A 17,916-nucleotide genomic window follows, 5' to 3' on the forward strand; every position below is an offset into this window, starting at 1 on the left:
TTCACAATTGAACAAGTTTCATTACACAAAAATTCATGTTTTTAAAAATTACTATATTACTTTAAAAAATAAATAATTATATGTCATCTTATTAGCAATCACATCACAACTTAATTTGCCATATTATTTTTTCCAATATTTTTTATGTCTTTAGATATATTGTTTTGGAAATCGTTAATTCCAAAATATGCATATTAGTGCATATATAATTAATATATATATATATATATATATATATATATATATATATGTTTGACTGGTTAGAAACTTTAAGACATTCATTCAATAAAATCTAATATTATCAGATCAATTAAAATTATGAAGATATATTGCAAAATTGTTAAAATAAAACAACGTTAATTAACATTTGTCACATTTGCAAAATATTGACGCACACTGCTACATCGTACAAATAAAAGGATTAACAACCATACACAACATTTGAGGACATAAGACACAACTTCTATTATTCATTTTGAGGATATAAGGAAGTAGTGATATATAAACCATCTGAAAACGAGTGAGCTATGCCATGTGGAATCTGACTTTTGGAATACATAAAAACTACAAAGTGCTTGTTGAATTCAGAATACATATTTTTTGCTTTTATAAATAGCCTTAGAAGATAGGATTGTGTAGTTAACAAACTGTCAAACCCTAAACTCAAGAAGCCTTAATGATTCTCTTCAGCTCTGTATTTTGTTTCTGGATTCATTTCTTAAGAAACTGAACAAATTCAGCAATGTAATGATCTTGGTGCAGCTTCACGTTTCCCACAATTGTAGCAGCTTCTCCGGTATTAACTGTGATATTCTTCCCCCCCTCCAATACCATAGCTTGTTTAATAGACGTGGCAATGTCATTTCTAGTGAAAGAACCATCTTCATTTCGTTTAACTTCAATGGCTAGACCCTTTTCAACCAAAAACCTTGCATTAAGAGGTTGATCTGCAATGAAGGGTAACACAACTAGGGCATGACCAAACTGCAAGCTTTCAATGGCAGAACCCCAGCCAGAGTGAAACAAAGACCCCCCAATACATGGATGAGCCAATACTTGCTGTTGTGGTATCCATCCCATGCAAACAATTCCTCTCTCAGATGTCCTTTCAATGAAACCAAAAGGTAAAGAATCTTCATCATTGCTTGCCCAACTTGGTTTTCTGAGTGCCCATAAAAATGGCAATCCAGAATCCTCAACTCCATGAGCTATCTCAAAAACTTGATCCCTGCTCAGCTTGCACTCACTGCCAAACCCTACAAATAAAACTGATCTGCTTGCTTGTCTATCAAGCCACTCAAAAGTCTCACCCCAAACCCCTTCAACATTTCCTCTCTCTACAGGTAACAAACCTATGGGAATCACGGGCTTTCCAACTAGTTTCTGAAATACATTCAAATATTCTGCTTCAATCTCATAGCAACTACGAAATATTATAGCTTTGGAGGCACTGAATACCTTTTCAAGCCTTTCCAAGTCCCCTATGCCTGAAGCATTTTCCTCGTAGTGATTAGCACAAAAACCACTTGCCTCGTGTCTTCGAAGAGCCACTGATGAGGGAAATGTCATCCATTCTGGTGGTACTGTTAAACTTTCAGGAGAAATGGGAGCTTTTCTGGTGCCTGGTGGTCCCAAGAATGCTATTGCAGAGGCCGAGAAAGCAGAAAAGAAGATTAACTTCACCTGAAGCTCTTGAGCAATGTCTGTGATCCAGTGCGGACAAAAGTCACTAATTATCCAATCTGGTAACTGATTGGCCACAAATTGCTTCACAGCATGTTGCAGATTATCATATGCCAACTTCAAGTACTGAATTTTTTCAAATGGAACGTCCACTGTGGCCTCAGCACCTTCTGGCAAGAGCTCTTTATCCAATGATGGCAAAGGAAGTTGCACCAGATCAATCAAATGAGTTAAAGTTGAAGGAAGTTTAGGAAGCCTCTCAATGTTTTTGGGCGTTGATATAAAGGAGACATGAACACCAGCTTTGGCTAAGGCTATGGAAAGTTGGAAAAATGGGATCAAGTGGCCAAATGCAGACCATGGAAGCATCGTCACATGAATTGTATTCTCAGCCATTTTTACATTATTTTCTCACTGCGTAAAAGGTACACCAAGGAAAGAAAACGAAGAAACACTCTGTAAAAGAGAAAAGATATCAGAAAGAGAGAGAGCAGAGCCCTATATATACACAACAGAAGCAAATAACAGAGAGAGACACGTGTAAACATGCAGAGAGACACGTGTAAACATGCCGAGGGACACGTGTAAACATGAAGTTCATTTGTTTACGTAATATACACTGTTATTTTGATGAAGAAACTTTCCTGTTTATAGAAGAAAATTAAAAGTGATGAATGCTTGGGAAAAGGAGTGATCCAGAGCGTGTGAGCATGAAAACTGTAATGAAAGAAGACGTGCATGCAGCAAAAACCTAAACATATAAACAACCCTTTCTCTCTCTCTTTTTCCTGTTCTTGATAATTTTCTCTTATCATCTTATTATGAATTTAATTAATCTCATTTGTATTGTTTCCCTTTTGTGTTCACCAAACAGCAATACCAAACAGCAATAGAAAGATCAACTCCATGAGATCCCCATGGCAAAAGTTGTAACAAAATCTAGAAAATAATAAAAAAAAACCATTCTCTGTATTTCATGATAAACTTCTTCTGTACAGTATTATACAAAACATAAAAACTACAATATAAAATAAAAACTTTCCAACAGCTTGAAACCATATCAAAATTAAATAATCTCTTTTTCGATAAAGATAAATGTTTCTCATCATGACTTTAGCTTTTTCATCTTCATCATCATTTGTGTTGGGAACTTCCTTATCATCTCGAGAAATCTTGTATCTGAATCTTGTAGTGCAGCTTATGTCACAATTCCCTGAAGCATCATTCAAGAAAAACTAAGAACAGATCAAATTTTTATGTTTGTGCAATTTGATTTTATTGTAAAACCCTCTTCAAGGTACCTATGTGACAAATTTATATGACATTGGTACAGTGTGTAACCAAAAGGGTTATTTTTTTGCATGATTATTCCTTTCAAAAATCCACTCTTTGGTTTTTCTTTAGCAGAAACAACAGCAATAAGATGCAGAACTTTTTAACATTGAAACTGTTCGAACCAAAATAATGAGGAGACAATAACAGAGTTGGCTGCTATTCCTACCTGCACTGAGCATTACTCAGTCACTCAATATCAGTCTTACCCTTCCAATTTAAATTTATAAATATGGTAATTTTTTTGAGAATGGTAATTTACTTTTTTTTCTAAGCTCCTCATTCTGAAAATAAATAAATAAATAAATCTGTATATTTATAAAGTTAAATAAAAGGGGCAAAACTGATGTGAAGTGACAGTTTAATGGCCATTGGAGGAAGAAACAGCAGACAGCTCTGTTACTGGCTCCTCACTGTTTGGGTTCGAAGAGTTTCAAAATCGAAAGATTTCAGATCTTGTTGAAACTGTTACTGTAAAAAGAAACCTGAAACTGCAGATTTTGAAAGAATGGTAATACAAAAAGAACAATTTGGTTACACACCGTGTAAGAAATAAAGGTCACTTAATAATCTGCAAGTACCTTAGAAAGTGTTTTGCTAAAGAAATAAATTGCACAATCATTAAAAAAAAAAAAAAAAGAGTGATTACTCAAGAAAAATGCAATGATGATTATAATAAGTAAAATAAAAATGTATGGATGATTAAAAGTAAGGTAGATATCAGGTTCAAATGATAAATCATTTTGCTGAGTGCCCACTACTTTTACAGAAATTACACACACATTAACACTAGAATCTAGGACAAGAAAATTCATCAGAAACAAAAAATACAACACTCAAACTGAGGTAAATAACAATAATAATAAATAATAATAATAAATTAATAAATGATAATGCAAGAGACTGTAACATAAACCAAAACACGTAGAAATGAAAAATCAGTAGTCAATAAATATGAAAAATCAGAAACCTGTAAAAATTTGCTTGAGAGATGAAAAAGAATATAATTCCACCACTCAATTCATTTTTTCTATCAAAACTGGAAATTTTATGTGAAGTTTAAACTTTGGAGAGTAAAAAAATGTATCTTTTGTGCACTGAACTTCTCCAAGAGGATCGTGAGAGGGAGAAGACTCTTCCCAGAATAATCCTAATTTGAAGAATAAAATGAAATCTAAGCCTTATTTGGAGAAAGGGTAAAAAAAACACTTGGGAAGAAAAAGGAACATGGAAATAAACCAAAAATTTGTCTTCTAGAGTATCTCAAATAAGAAAAATTAGGAAGAATTCAAATTGCAACAAGTTTTGTTCAAAATAGTGAGAGAAATTGGAGAGAGTGAGTATATGAGGTTAGGAGAAAGAAGAATGAGTCCCAAGGTTGGAGAAAATTTGGGATGAGTGAAAGTTATTGTAATTGAGAATGAAAATTAGCACAAGGGGAGGAAGGTATTTATACTAAATTGAATGTGATGGAAACAAAAACAAGAGTTAAACATTTTTTAGAGAGACAAATTTATTAAATGAAGGATTGGAATAATTTAATTTTGGGAGAGAAAATTATGAAACAAAGCATGAAACGTTTTATTACATAGAGAGAATGACAAATCTCTTAAATAAATACATTATTGTAGAAAGAGAAATTCATAAATTTTTTCCTAATCTAACTGATAGCTGATAACTTAGTTTTCAATTAATATTTAATGTAGCATATGTTAAACCAGCTGTTAGATGTAAAAGATATTAATTGTTTTCAAAATAGTTAAATTATTTGAAACTTTGGTTTAATTAAGTGTATCTTTAATTGAGTCTTTGTTAAAAAAAATTGTGTATCAAGTTATTAAAAAGAAAAAATTCAATTAAGTTTCATTTCATTTAACTTTTATGTTAGCACAGTAATGTTATTATTATTTTATTTTTCATCTTATTTACTTGTATTCATATACCATAGAATCTTATGTCAAATTATATTTTTTATATATAATTTTTTTCTCAAGTTCATTAGATGTATTTTTTTCATCTCTCATCATAAATCTTCCTCTTGATAAGAGAATCAATTTTTTTATTGTTTACCATAATCTTTTTAATATAAATTTATTACCTCTTACTTATTTAGAGAATGATAAATTTATCACCACTCAGTGGTACATAGTAAACAAATTTATTACATACAAAAAGAAAAAAGATTACTTCAAATATAAATTAAAAAAGATAAAAAGAATTAACTTATAAGAAAGAATTGATTGTACAAAATATTCCTTAATTCTTCAGTCTCGTCATTGTGCAATTTAATTTTAAAAGAGATTGAGGATGAAAATTAAGATAGAAAAAGGGAGGTGAAGAAGAGACGAAGGTACGAAAAAGAAAAAAAATTAAAAACAAAGTTACAAAAAATGGTAAAAAATTGATATAAATAATATATTAATATAAATAAAATTTTAAAATACAAAAATATTTTAAAATACAAATATAATACATATAAACAAATTAAATTAATTTTTTTTTGGAAGCCTAGCTACCTCTTGTCCCAATAAAGGTTCGTCATTGTTCATATATAAAAAAAATGACTTTCATTGTTTATTTAAAGTTTAATTAGTAATTTGGTCATAGTATTTCTTTGAATGTTTCAATTATGCATTCTAATTTTTATTTGGTTAAGTCTTTTTATTTGTATAAATGATTCAATTAAGTCATTTTCATTATATTAACATCATTGTGTATGTACGTGTCATGTGTCTGTTTACAGTATTTTCAATATTTTTTTTCAAAATTTTCAATTTTTTTTTTAATGTGTGAGGTTCTTGTCATTATTTATGGTTTAAAAAAAAATTCCTTTGTTAGCTTATTTATTACTTTAATGTGACAAATTCATTTACATATTTTAACTTGATATATTTTACGTCTTTGTTAGTATATTTATGAATTTAATGTGACAAACATAAAAATTTTAAAACTACAAGTGTAATTTTATATTTATATTTTTTTTAAATTATAAGTTTAAAATTGGGATTTTTATTGAAATTAAAAAAAATTAATTTAAATATTTAAATATAATAATTTGATGTATAAATTCAAAATATATATTTTAATTTAATCTCTAATTTTGTTCTATTTTAAAGAGGAACAAAATCTTTTCATAAAAAAATTATAATTCAAATGAGTAAAATTTTTAAATATAAAAATTAAATTAAATACATGTGACACTGACAATAAAAAACGGTATCACTGCTTACTCTCCCATAACATAATATTGACCTGACATGAGAAAGAAAAAAAAAATTTATTAAAAATACTACTGATATATAACATGTACAATACAATGTTAATCTTAATAACGATACAACAGCTAAACTTGGAGAGTTTGTCCCCTCCCCTCCAAACTTTTATTTTAAATTTAGTATATTTTGTGTACGTGGTACTTTCAAAACATTTACCAAAGATTTTCCTTATTAGAAATATAATTTAACCTTACACTTTTTATAGCTTTTATTTATTTCTCAAAAACTATATATATATATATATATATATATATATATATAAGTGAATTGATCGTATTAATTACATTTATTTTATATATTCTAAAAAAATTATTTCTTAATTTAAACTATTGTTACATTCAATTTTTTCTCTATAATTTTTATTATGTGTAATTTTCGAACCTTATCATCATAAACATTTGTTATTGCAATTTCACACACACACACATTATATAATATATATATATATATATATATATATATATATAAATTTAAATTGAATAAAGACCGAAAGTAACCCAATAAATAAATATTAGAAACGGTACAATAATTAATTTTTTTCATAAGATTAAAATGTATAAAATAATAATAACTAAAACAAAAATAAAGATAATGAAGAAATGTATTAAAATATAAGATACAATAATAATAAAAAATTGAATAGGTTACAGACTATAACTAATAGAATAATCTTATAGTTTGAGTTAGAAGAACATAAAATAAATTATCGTATGTCTTATCAAATACTTTTATATTAGTCAAATTAGTTTATAAATTCATCAATGAAATAATAATTAAATATAAATCTTATTAAATATACTCAAAGTAAGAAGAGTGAATTGATAAAGATATAACAGTTCTTTTAACAATAAAAATAGTAATAGCATGATGTTCTTATTAAATTATTTATAAAATCATAAGCTACAAGGTTGTGTTTTCTTAAATAAGGTTGCGTTTTCTTAAATATTCGATATAAAGATTGTAAGGATTAAAAACAACGTAATCAAAGTATATAATGTTACAAAAATAATAATAATAATTATATGAATGTTATATTAGGAGTGGGGATTATCTTATTCTAGATATGATTCAACTTCTTAATGTTCAAGTGAGAAGCTTTGAGGTCCATTTGTTCAAAGAAATATTTTTCAATTTTCCATAGGTTGATTATTTTTTGCCATCATATTGTTATAAATTAAAATATGGTGTTTTTAAAGTTTATTTTATATACCTTTTATGAAAAATATTTATTGATTTAGAAGGAGGGTTTAATGAGAAAAATGATACAATACAAAATAAATATTGGAATCCAATATTTCAGTATTAGATATTATTCTATATCTTTTTTTGGTAACATTTTAAGTGGAATTTGTTTGAAAATATTTGCTTAAATTGTATGAATCTAACATTATTATCTTGTTTAATGCAATTCGACATCGAGTTTAACTTAATGTGATGCCAGAAAATTTACTAATATAATTTTTATTATGATATATTTATATAATTTTAAAAAGATCATTAAAAATAATCTTAATTTGATTTACGGGTAAAGAAAAGTAGAAGTACGAAAGAAACAAATTAGAAGAGAAACGAGAGTTAAAGATGAAAAAAAAAAAAAGTGAAAGTGAGTGAGAAATCACAGTTCGTGTTATTTGAATATTATCCAGTCTATTAAATAATAAATATGTAAAATTAACTCCAACGAAGCTCGAGAAATTCTGTATAAATTTCTTTTATAAACATTGGTCTAAGTTACTATTGATAAGTTTTTCATATAAACAACTTCCGATAAGGTAATAGTGTTAAAATTAATATTTATTTTAAATAATAATCAATAATTAAATTAATATTAGAATCAACAAAATATATATATATATATATATATATATATATATATTATTTTCAGTCAAGTTGATTTAATTATAATCGAGTTAAATGAATATAACATTTTTTCCTTTAAAAAGAGTTACGGATATAAATTATTATTTCTGTGAAAGTTATGAGCAGAAAATATTACAAGTAATTATATACTTACTATATATATACAAAGATATTCGTTTTTTCTGCACGGATTTATTTTTTAATTTCATCCTTTAAATTTATCATCATTTTAAACTAAAATAGTTTTTTTTATATCTTTTAAATAAATTAATATAAATTATGTAACATCCCGTTTTCATAGTTTTTATACTATTAAACAAAACATTAAATTTCAATAATTCAAAAACAAATGATAATAATAGGCCAGTATAATGTATAATACAGTCATCATCAATATAACCATACATACACTGTCTAATACATACATGCCATACATTACCAAAGGGTTACAAAACACCTAAACAACTAAGCAGAACAAAAGGGCGACAACTACTACTGGAACGTCCAACACCACTCAACTCCTATCCAGTAAGGGTGTATCCTCACCTGCACCTTTTTCTGTTCACGCCATACATTACGGACGATCATTGCAAAAGTGGAAGACACACAGAACACACAATCACAAAAAGGGTAAGCTAACTTGAACCAAGAGTAAATCATGCAATTTTTATAATTAGGCAGAAATCAGAGTTGATCACACAATTATCAAAATCATCCAATTAATCCCAACTATAACACCATACATCATTCTAGACTCGATATCCAGATTATGTAAGTGACATTGGAGCTCTCGGTGACTTGCACTTGAGACGGTTCCCAAACTCTGCAGAGTTTTAGGTACAAGGGGTATTCACCCAACAACTTCCAAGGTAAGTCTCATCACATCTATGACGAATCGGATCCATAGACCAGGACCTCTTGCTACTCCCCCCGACGTAATCCATCATACTCTACATGAGTCTTAATGGTTACTAGGAGCGTCAGAATGCCACCAATATGAGTCCTCATGCCCTTACATTTACTAAAACCATTTTCCTTAGAATTTCCCTTGAAATTCTAACTCCAACATATTCTCATTCATACCAATTTCACACTCAATTCCATCACATTGGCTATCATGCATAAGGATCACATATAAGACCAGCTATTATCATATTAAGGCAATTAATATAGTATCAATTAGTCAAAAACAGTGAGGGAGCTAACTTTTGCAGGGAATCTCGCTTAGGTTAGAGGGTCTCGCCTAATCTAGAGAGTTTGTCTCGCTTAGGCGAGCTGCTCTCGCCTGGACGAGACCTCTTACAGTGGCAAAATAAAAATCTTGGGCGAACTCTCGCTCAGGCTAAACTGGCTCGCCTAGACGAGAAGTTATCTCGCTCAGGCGACTCCAGCTCGCCTAGACGAGAAGTTATCTCGCTCAGGCGACTCCAGCTCGCCTAGGCGAGATTTCGCGCAGTGACAGAGGTGATCTTCTAGTATTTTCGCTTAGGCGAGAGCTGCTCGCCTGGGTGAAACTACCAGGAAATCTCATCTGTTCTTCACATGCAGGCTTGCTCAGAATCATCCAACACCCAATTTCACACACAGACAGTTTCAAACACGAATTGAACACACAATCAAGCAATTCAATCACTCATTAACATATTTCATACGAAATTTGGGTGAAAAGTTAGCTTCCCTTACCTTTTTGTCAAGAATTCAATTTGGTGGAATCAAGCAAATTGTGAGAGAGCAAAATTTTCAGTTTAACCTAGGAGAATGGAGGCCAAGAGAGGAAGCAGCTGGGGATCCTGTTAAGCTAGTCCTTCCAGAATTTGAGCATGAAATCAGACACACAATGAGATAGCAGAACTTGAGAAGAGAGGTTGGAAGAGAGTTTGGGCACCAGAGAAGATGAGAAAAGTGAGAAGGATGGGTACGATGGCTTTTGTTTCTAACAGAGAGGGAGAAAGTGAAAAAGGCGTATTACAAATTACAATAACTACTTTACTATTTTATCCTTTTAATAATTATTTTTAAACTCAATTAATTATTTATATTAAAAGACTATTTAATAAAAGAAATTATATTAAATATTGTTTTATAATTATTTTTAGTCAAATTTATTTCATAATTTAATATTTTTTTATTAGAAAAATAAAAAGTATATATATTTCTATGATTTTTATGAGATCATGTAAACTATAAAAACTATAATAAATAAGGTTAAATATATATTTTAAGTAAATTATTAGTTATATATTTTAAAAAAATTATTTTATATCAAATATTTTTTAAAAGATAAAAGGATTTTGTAATTATTCAATTTAAAAGATGTTTTTATTTGATAAATATTTAATTTAGAATATTTCTTTATTTTGATAAGAGATATAATGATTTGTTAATTATTATTTTATTTAAAAGGATTTATAAGCGATAGAATAGTTAAAATATTTATTTAAAAATGTTATTAAGAGATAAAATATTTGGTACATAATTATTAAAAATAAAATATATTAAACATATTTTCTAAAAAGTGAAGTAGTTATAAGGAATGTACAAATTCAATTAGATTCCACAAATATAATAATGGAAAAGTATGTTTTGACAAAGTTTTATTAACAAACTTTTGACAAAGTACATGTGCCAATACTTTAATGGATGAAATAAAATTTTGATATGACTTGGAAAGAGAAGAAAAATGTTTGGTGTGTGTTAAAAAATAAACTTTGTTAAAAAAAAGTTTGTCAAAGAATCATAGTCCTATAATAATATATGTAAGTTATCTAAGTGGATTTTTGAACTATGAGTTTTATTATAAATAAGTTGTGATAGTCGTAAGACGTTCAAATTTAAGGTTTTTCGGTGATTTAGAAAGTGACACATGAGGTTTTCTTAAAGAAGTTCAAAAGTAGTTTTGAAGGGTTTCTTAAAAGAAATGTGTGAGAATAGACAGAGTTTAAAGTGAAGGTTAAATAGTTAATCTAGATCTTTGAATATACAAATGAAGGAAACTAGCTTTCTTGATTGTGTGTTTGCTTATATGTGTGTTGATTTCTTTTGAGTTTTGAGTGTTGTTATTTGGTGATCAAAATGTGTTATTGGTGGTGATGATGTTGAAAGTTTTTATTTTTAAATTGTTATTTTTTAAGTTTAGAGTTTTACTTGTTGATTTCATTATGAGATTGAATGAGTGTCAAAGGCAATGTTGTTATGATTTTAAAGATGTTTGGGCAAATGATTGTGTTGAGTGTTGTTATGTATTTGTGAGTTGTGTTGGTTTGTAATTTTGATTGAATGCATATGAGTAGCTTCCTCTGAGCATTGTGTGAGGACTCAACTCTTTTGAGCATTGTTTGTTGTTATGTTCAGAACATGCTCCCTGTGATGCTCCGACACGTCTCATAAATGGCGTATCCCGTGTCCAACACGTATCAGACACCGACACTTATACGATACTTGTAGGACACATTATGTTCAATCTGAAAGATAATTTTTTTATCTTGGACATGATTTTGATAATTAAAATAAAGAACAAATCTTTATCATGATTTTGACATGACTTGAGAGAATCCCTCTTAGTTAGTATTCCAATGGACCGAAAGATTTTTAAAGTGTCAAAACTTAAGGTTATTTATGGACACCGAAAACCTATTAAGTTGTCTTTGGATAAAGAAAGAACTTTATTGATTAATTTTGATCATTTTTTTTTTTTAGAAATTAAGGTTTTGTTGCATTTTAAAAATTATTTATAGGACCTTTCAAATATTTAAATTTTTGAACTATTATTCAAATATTTTGAAATTTTAAACACTTTCAAAATTTGTTTTCAAAATAAAGTTTTTATATTATTTTATTAGATGAGAACATATGATCGTTCAAATATAAAGGAAAATGCCAATAAATGTTTAGGGAGACTTTTAATTTTATATTTTTTTTCTTTTCAATTGTAGTAAACAATCATTTTTATTATTGAGACCTTCGTTCGAATAAAATTTTATTTTAATTATTGTTGATTATAAATTTTAGAAAGTGAAAAATTTGGGATACATTTTTACTTATAGCTTTTAGTGTAATAATAATAATAAATAAGTAATTAATTAACTTATTTTAAATTAAAAATTTCTTTAAAAAAATAATTATGCAATTGTTATTACTCTTACAAAATTTTATATATATATATATATATATATATATATATTAATTTTTGTAGTTTTTGATTAATCTCTCATAAACGTAATAAATTGTAAATATTTTGATATAATAAATATAGTATGATTTCCCTAGTAATAAATATTAATGAAAAATAAAAAATGATAAAACATCACAGTAAGCTTCTCTGCAAAATCAATTGGCCTTCGTTTTCTTCCGTCACTGGTACCCTTAAACTCCTCTCTCCTTTCTTCTTTCTCCGCCACCGGAAAAGCCCAAAGTGCCGGCAAGTCTCTACCTCCGGCTGCTCTCTGTAAGATGGGCATCCCAACTAACCGGTGTTCAAGTTCCTTTTTTTCGTTCTAGGTCTCTAGGAATCAGGGCTTTTTATTCTATATTGTAAGGTAACTCTCATGCCGCCATCAAAGTTTTATTTTTCCTAGAAATATAAGCGCTTTTTGGTATTTGGGTTATTTATTGGTATCGTTTTTTTTTTTTTGTCTTCGAACTGGCTTTTTTGGGGTGGTTTGTTATGTAATGTTGCTTTGGGAGTTTGGCATACGAGTGTTTGGGGTTTCTTCCATGTTTATTTATATGCAATGGTTGTTATTTAAGTTTACATTTGATGGAGTATTATTCTGCTATTACGTATTGGTGAACTTTTTCTGGCCATTATCTGGTTTTTCAAGGTTTTCCTTTTGCGTATTGTATGTTGTAAGTTACTTGTGGCTGGTTGAACATGAAACAGTACCAATATTGTTCAAAATTTAGCTCCTGTTTATGAAGATGATACTTTGATTAATTAATTTTTCTTTTACTTTACCCATCCTGGTTTTAACTATCAAACTTTTGAAGGATCTTGTTTTTTTGTATGTATTTTTTGCTTGTTGAACAATCCTAGTTGATAACCCGAATGTCTGGAATTGTGATGCAGAGTTTCGTGTTACGTAGGAATCCATGGAAACACAACCAGACAGTAATGAGGACACCATAGCTGCGGTTAAAGATATAAGGCAACAGCTTGAAGCTCGCATAGAGTGCCAACACAAGGCTCACATGGAGATGCTTGCTTCTATACAAGCAGTAATACCTAATCTTGTTTCATCCCTTGACCTTTCTCTCAAGGTTGTGTCTTCTTTCAACCATCGTCCTTTTTCTCCTACACCTGCTTTGCCTCTGCCTGATCCTAAATTGAACCCCAAAAAATCTATTGAACTAACTCATCGTTCCAATTCTGAGTCCTACGCTGATGGCTCTACTGAAGCTGACTTGACAAATCCCAGGAATCAAAAACTCAAAACATCTATCGATTCAAACCCATCATCTCAAGTAGATTCTGAGAAGGTTAGTCCATTAGCGGTGGTTCGATCACTGGTCGCTGTTTGTCTATTAGGGCGAGTGCCCTTCTCACCAATAGATTCTTCCACTGTGTCGAGGAAATTGGAAAATGATCAGACAGTGACACCAGCAGAAAAGGCAGCGCTTCAGGAGCTTGGAGGGGATTCAGGAGCAATACTTGCAGTGGAGAAAGCTTTAAGGTCAATGGCAGATGATAACGGTGGTGTTGAAGTGGAGGAATTTGTGGTTAGTGGCAAGGCAAGAATCATGGTTTTGAATATAGACCGGACCAGACTGTTGAGGGAATTGCCAGAAAGTGCACAGTATCATCGGCTTGAATCAAGTTCTGGAGATGGGAATGTAAATCAAAATCAAGTTCAACAAATCACTAACAGTGGTACTAATGTGAATGGTAGTTTGCTTGGGATGGGAAGGCCAGTTCTGAGGCCAATGGCTGACATGTGGATATCCCATGGGGACCCTCACATGTCAGGGTTGCAGCCAATGTTTCCAGGTGCACCAAGGGGGGTACCCAGGGTAATGGGCATGATGGGGACTCATAGAGGTATGAGTATTCCTTCAATGCACAGACTCCCAATGGGGCCAAATGCACAAGGGAGTAGTCCTAATGCAATGTCACAAAAACCAAGAACTTTAGAGGATGATATGAAAGATCTTGAGGCTTTGTTGAATAAGAAATCGTTTAAGGAGATGCAAAAATCTAAAACTGGTGAGGAGCTTTTGGACCTAATTCACCGTCCAACTGCAAGGGAAACTGCTGTAGCCGCTAAGGTTTAAACTCTCTGCCAACTTTAATAGGCTCTATACTAAAATTTCCCTTATGCTTGTTGTCAGCTTTGGTGCAATTTTCTACAGTTTAATCTAATTCATCTTTTTTACTATGGATTGTTTCAGTTCAAAACAAAAGGTGGTTCCCAAGTCAGACAATACTGTGACTTACTGACTAAAGAGGACTGCCGACGTCAATCTGGTTCCTTTATAGCATGTGATAAGGTTTGTGATAAGGACATTATTTTATTGTTTTTCCATCTTTTAGATTTTATTTCGAACTTTTGTTTTATCTCTGTTGATTTAAACTAATATGCTGTTTATTTGATTTTAAGTGGAATGTAATCATGAATATTGGTGTTACTTTTTCTGTGAGCCTTTCTTGACATGCATTAATCGTCCTTCCACTGCCAGGTTCATTTTAGACGGATTATTGCTCCTCATACTGACATCAATTTAGGAGACTGTTCTTTTCTTGATACTTGCAGACACATGAAGGCATGATTTTTACCCGACTCTTTTATTTTGAAATTATTTTCATTTTAGTAATCCTTATTCTTAGTTTGAGTTATGTATTGTACTTTTTCTCCTTTGACAGACATGCAAGTATGTTCACTATGAGTATGACCCTACACCTGATGTGTCTCCAACAATGATGGGTGGCCCTCCTCCTCCCAAACCACTAAAGCCTCAGCGTGCTGAATATTGTTCTGAAGTGGAACTTGGTGAACCACAATGGATCAACTGTGATATACGTAACTTTAGAATGGACATTTTAGGTCAATTTGGAGTAATAATGGCAGATCCACCATGGGACATTCACATGGAACTGCCTTATGGAACAATGGCTGATGATGAAATGCGCAGTCTTAATGTCCCTGCATTGCAAACTGATGGGCTTATTTTTCTATGGGTCACTGGACGTGCCATGGAACTTGGACGAGAATGGTATTGTTTTTGTGTTTGGTTATGTGCTATTGTTATTTTGATAGAAAAATCTATTACCTGATTTTCGTATATGGCTGCCCTTTTTTAATAATTCATTTTTGGTTTCTATATTCCATATGCTCCATCCAGCTTGGAACTTTGGGGATATAAACGTGTTGAGGAGATTATTTGGGTGAAAACAAATCAACTTCAGCGAATAATCAGAACTGGGCGCACCGGTCATTGGCTCAATCACAGTAAGGAACATTGTCTAGTTGGAATAAAGGGTAATCCTGAAGTGAACAGAAACATTGACACAGATGTTATTGTTGCTGAGGTCAGGGAAACAAGTCGTAAACCAGATGAGGTTTGTATAATATTCGTCTAATAACAATGTCATTCTACTGTTCCTGTCGTTAAAATTAAATAATTCACATTCTTAACATTTTCAAAGTTGTCAATGTATTCGTGTAGATGTATCCTATGCTGGAGAGGATAAGTCCAAGAACAAGAAAGCTAGAACTATTTGCTCGCATGCACAATACTCATGCAGGGTTGGTTTTCTTGACTGGTGTATTTTCCTTTGAGATTTTCTTTCATGTTATTCATGAAATAGTTTGATTGAGATTGAGGACAGTCTAATTATGTCATGGTTTTTGATTCTTTGTAAGAAGAGATTACATAGAACCTAAACTGGTAGAAAGATAGAAGTAACTAGTTGTTGATTTAGGGCTTAAAAATCATCTAGGTAGAAATTATAGACTGTTGGTGTTATTGTTGATTGTGTTCTTCCTTGTTCTCTATCAGATGGATGTCTCTTGGTAATCAATTGAGTGGTGTAAGGTTGGTTGACGAGGGGCTGCGAGCAAGGTTTAAGGCTGCTTATCCGGATGTGGAGGTGCAACCACCATCACCTCCAAGAGCTTCTGCTATGGAAGTTGACACTAGTGTTGCTCCTCACACCAGGAGTCCATTTGCAGCCACAGAATCTAAGTCCAATTCAACTCAGTTTGCGGAGACTGCAGCAGCTCCAGAAACTAACTTTGCTTCAGAGGATAAGTCAATGGCTATTGATGTTGACATTGCTTAAGTTTCCACTTCTGCTCATGCTTAGTTGGAGTTGTTCCCTGACAAAGCTGAAAGCAGAACAGTATTTTGACCTTTCACCATTGTTAATTTTACTCTTTCAAACCTCTTTTTAGGAAAGTTATTAGAGAAATATTTCCCTCAGGCGAAGATGCTTTTGTAAGTGAAATAATTATGAAATTGTTGTTAATGATGAGGAATATTGTAAAAGTCCAATTCCAATTGTTCCTGACTACAGTTTTGTTTGATATTCAAACATCAATCTTTTTAATTTATGGTCCTGACTAACCATATAGATTCATGAAAAGAAGTAACATGTTGCTGAGTTGAAAATTGTTCAGGAAAATGGCCAGACATAACTTCGAATATCATGGATAATGAAGACAACTTTCATTTTTAGTTTTCCTAATGTCACCATTTTGTACATTTTATTTTTTATCGAGTTTCTGCATATGTTTGAAAGACTTGGATACATTTTAAACACATATCAGTGAAGTATTTGATAATATCAGTATCAAATTAGGAGAAGCAAATGAATATTAATGCTCAGATGAAAATATTTTCTCCCCGTAAAACTTTTTATTGAAAGAAAACAAAAGGTCAATTCAACTTAGTATGTTAAGTGAAACACAATTCTTTTCAATAGTTTATTACAAACTCTGTATTTTGAAAATAATTTAGATCTGAGATTTGCTCTTTACTGGCTTTGAGTTTGGACCATCAAACGAAAACCAAAATAATTTTAATACTATAATTTCAATACAACTATTTTTAAATTAAATGTTTTATTCGTTTTTAGAGATTCATTAAATGTTTAATGTAACATAAGTTAGAAATTATATTAAAATAAAATCCATGTTGAAATTAGAAAAAACATGTATTACGTATTTAATAATTTATTCACAAATAATAGTAAAGTTAATGCACACTTATAATTTTTAAAAAAGTATAACATATACAGCATAATAATCAATTACATATATTAAATTTAGTCATTTATTTCATTTAATCATGAATAGACCCTGCAGGGTTTTTCTACAGCACTCCTTCTCTAGGCCCCGTGAGTCACTGAATGGTTTGATTTTCTATATATCAGTGCTTATAAGTTGGGATATGAAAGTTTGATAGAAAAGTTAGTGAGAGTTTGTTTTTTGATTGTACAAACATGATAAAGTCAATTGTTACTAAAGAAAAGAAAACAATTAGCATACATGTTTTTAATTACCACTTTAATTCTTCGTTTAACTTTTCAATTTTCTTTTCATCATTCAATTTATGTTTGTATTTTCTTTACCATTGTGTTTATTTATTGTAATGGATGAAGATACAAATGGGGTTGTTTTTGTGTAAAGGGATTTGACGATTATTTGAGGGAACAAGCGGAATGAGTAAGTGAGGAAATAAGTGGAGAATTATTGTTCATGCAATGTTATTTGACTGAAGTACTCTTCACTGTTTTTAAAATTGAGCATGACACCGTTAAATAATCATTCAA

The 17,916-nt window shown here is 30.5% G+C and overlaps 1 protein-coding gene and 1 pseudogene across 2 annotated transcripts; one reads left to right on the forward strand and one right to left on the reverse strand.

Moving 5' to 3' along the window:
- Window positions 1–440: 440 nt before the first annotated feature.
- Window positions 441–2,180, reverse strand: LOC114166525 (putative UDP-rhamnose:rhamnosyltransferase 1 pseudogene; annotated as a pseudogene).
- A 10,264-nt stretch (window positions 2,181–12,444) lies between these two features.
- Window positions 12,445–16,656, forward strand: LOC114167117 (putative N(6)-adenosine-methyltransferase MT-A70-like). Of its 2 annotated transcripts, none has more exons than XM_028052076.2 (8): window positions 12,445–12,685; window positions 13,216–14,411; window positions 14,535–14,633; window positions 14,823–14,906; window positions 15,007–15,356; window positions 15,486–15,702; window positions 15,810–15,889; window positions 16,143–16,656. In XM_028052076.2, exons 2-8 carry the CDS (start codon window positions 13,239–13,241, stop codon window positions 16,423–16,425), a joined length of 2,286 nt encoding a protein of 761 aa, XP_027907877.2. In that variant the 5' UTR covers window positions 12,445–12,685; window positions 13,216–13,238; the 3' UTR covers window positions 16,426–16,656. The 2 variants fall into 2 exon arrangements, with proteins under 2 accessions (XP_027907877.2, XP_027907878.2); XM_028052077.2 differs by having other exon boundaries at window positions 12,454–12,680.
- The last annotated feature ends 1,260 nt before the right edge of the window (window positions 16,657–17,916 follow it).

The sequence above is a fragment of the Vigna unguiculata genome, chromosome 10 (genome assembly GCF_037176805.1).
Source record: "Vigna unguiculata cultivar grain cowpea cultivar isolate G323 ecotype 2 chromosome 10, ASM3717680v1, whole genome shotgun sequence".
In the NCBI taxonomy this organism is placed as follows: Eukaryota; Viridiplantae; Streptophyta; class Magnoliopsida; order Fabales; family Fabaceae; genus Vigna; species Vigna unguiculata.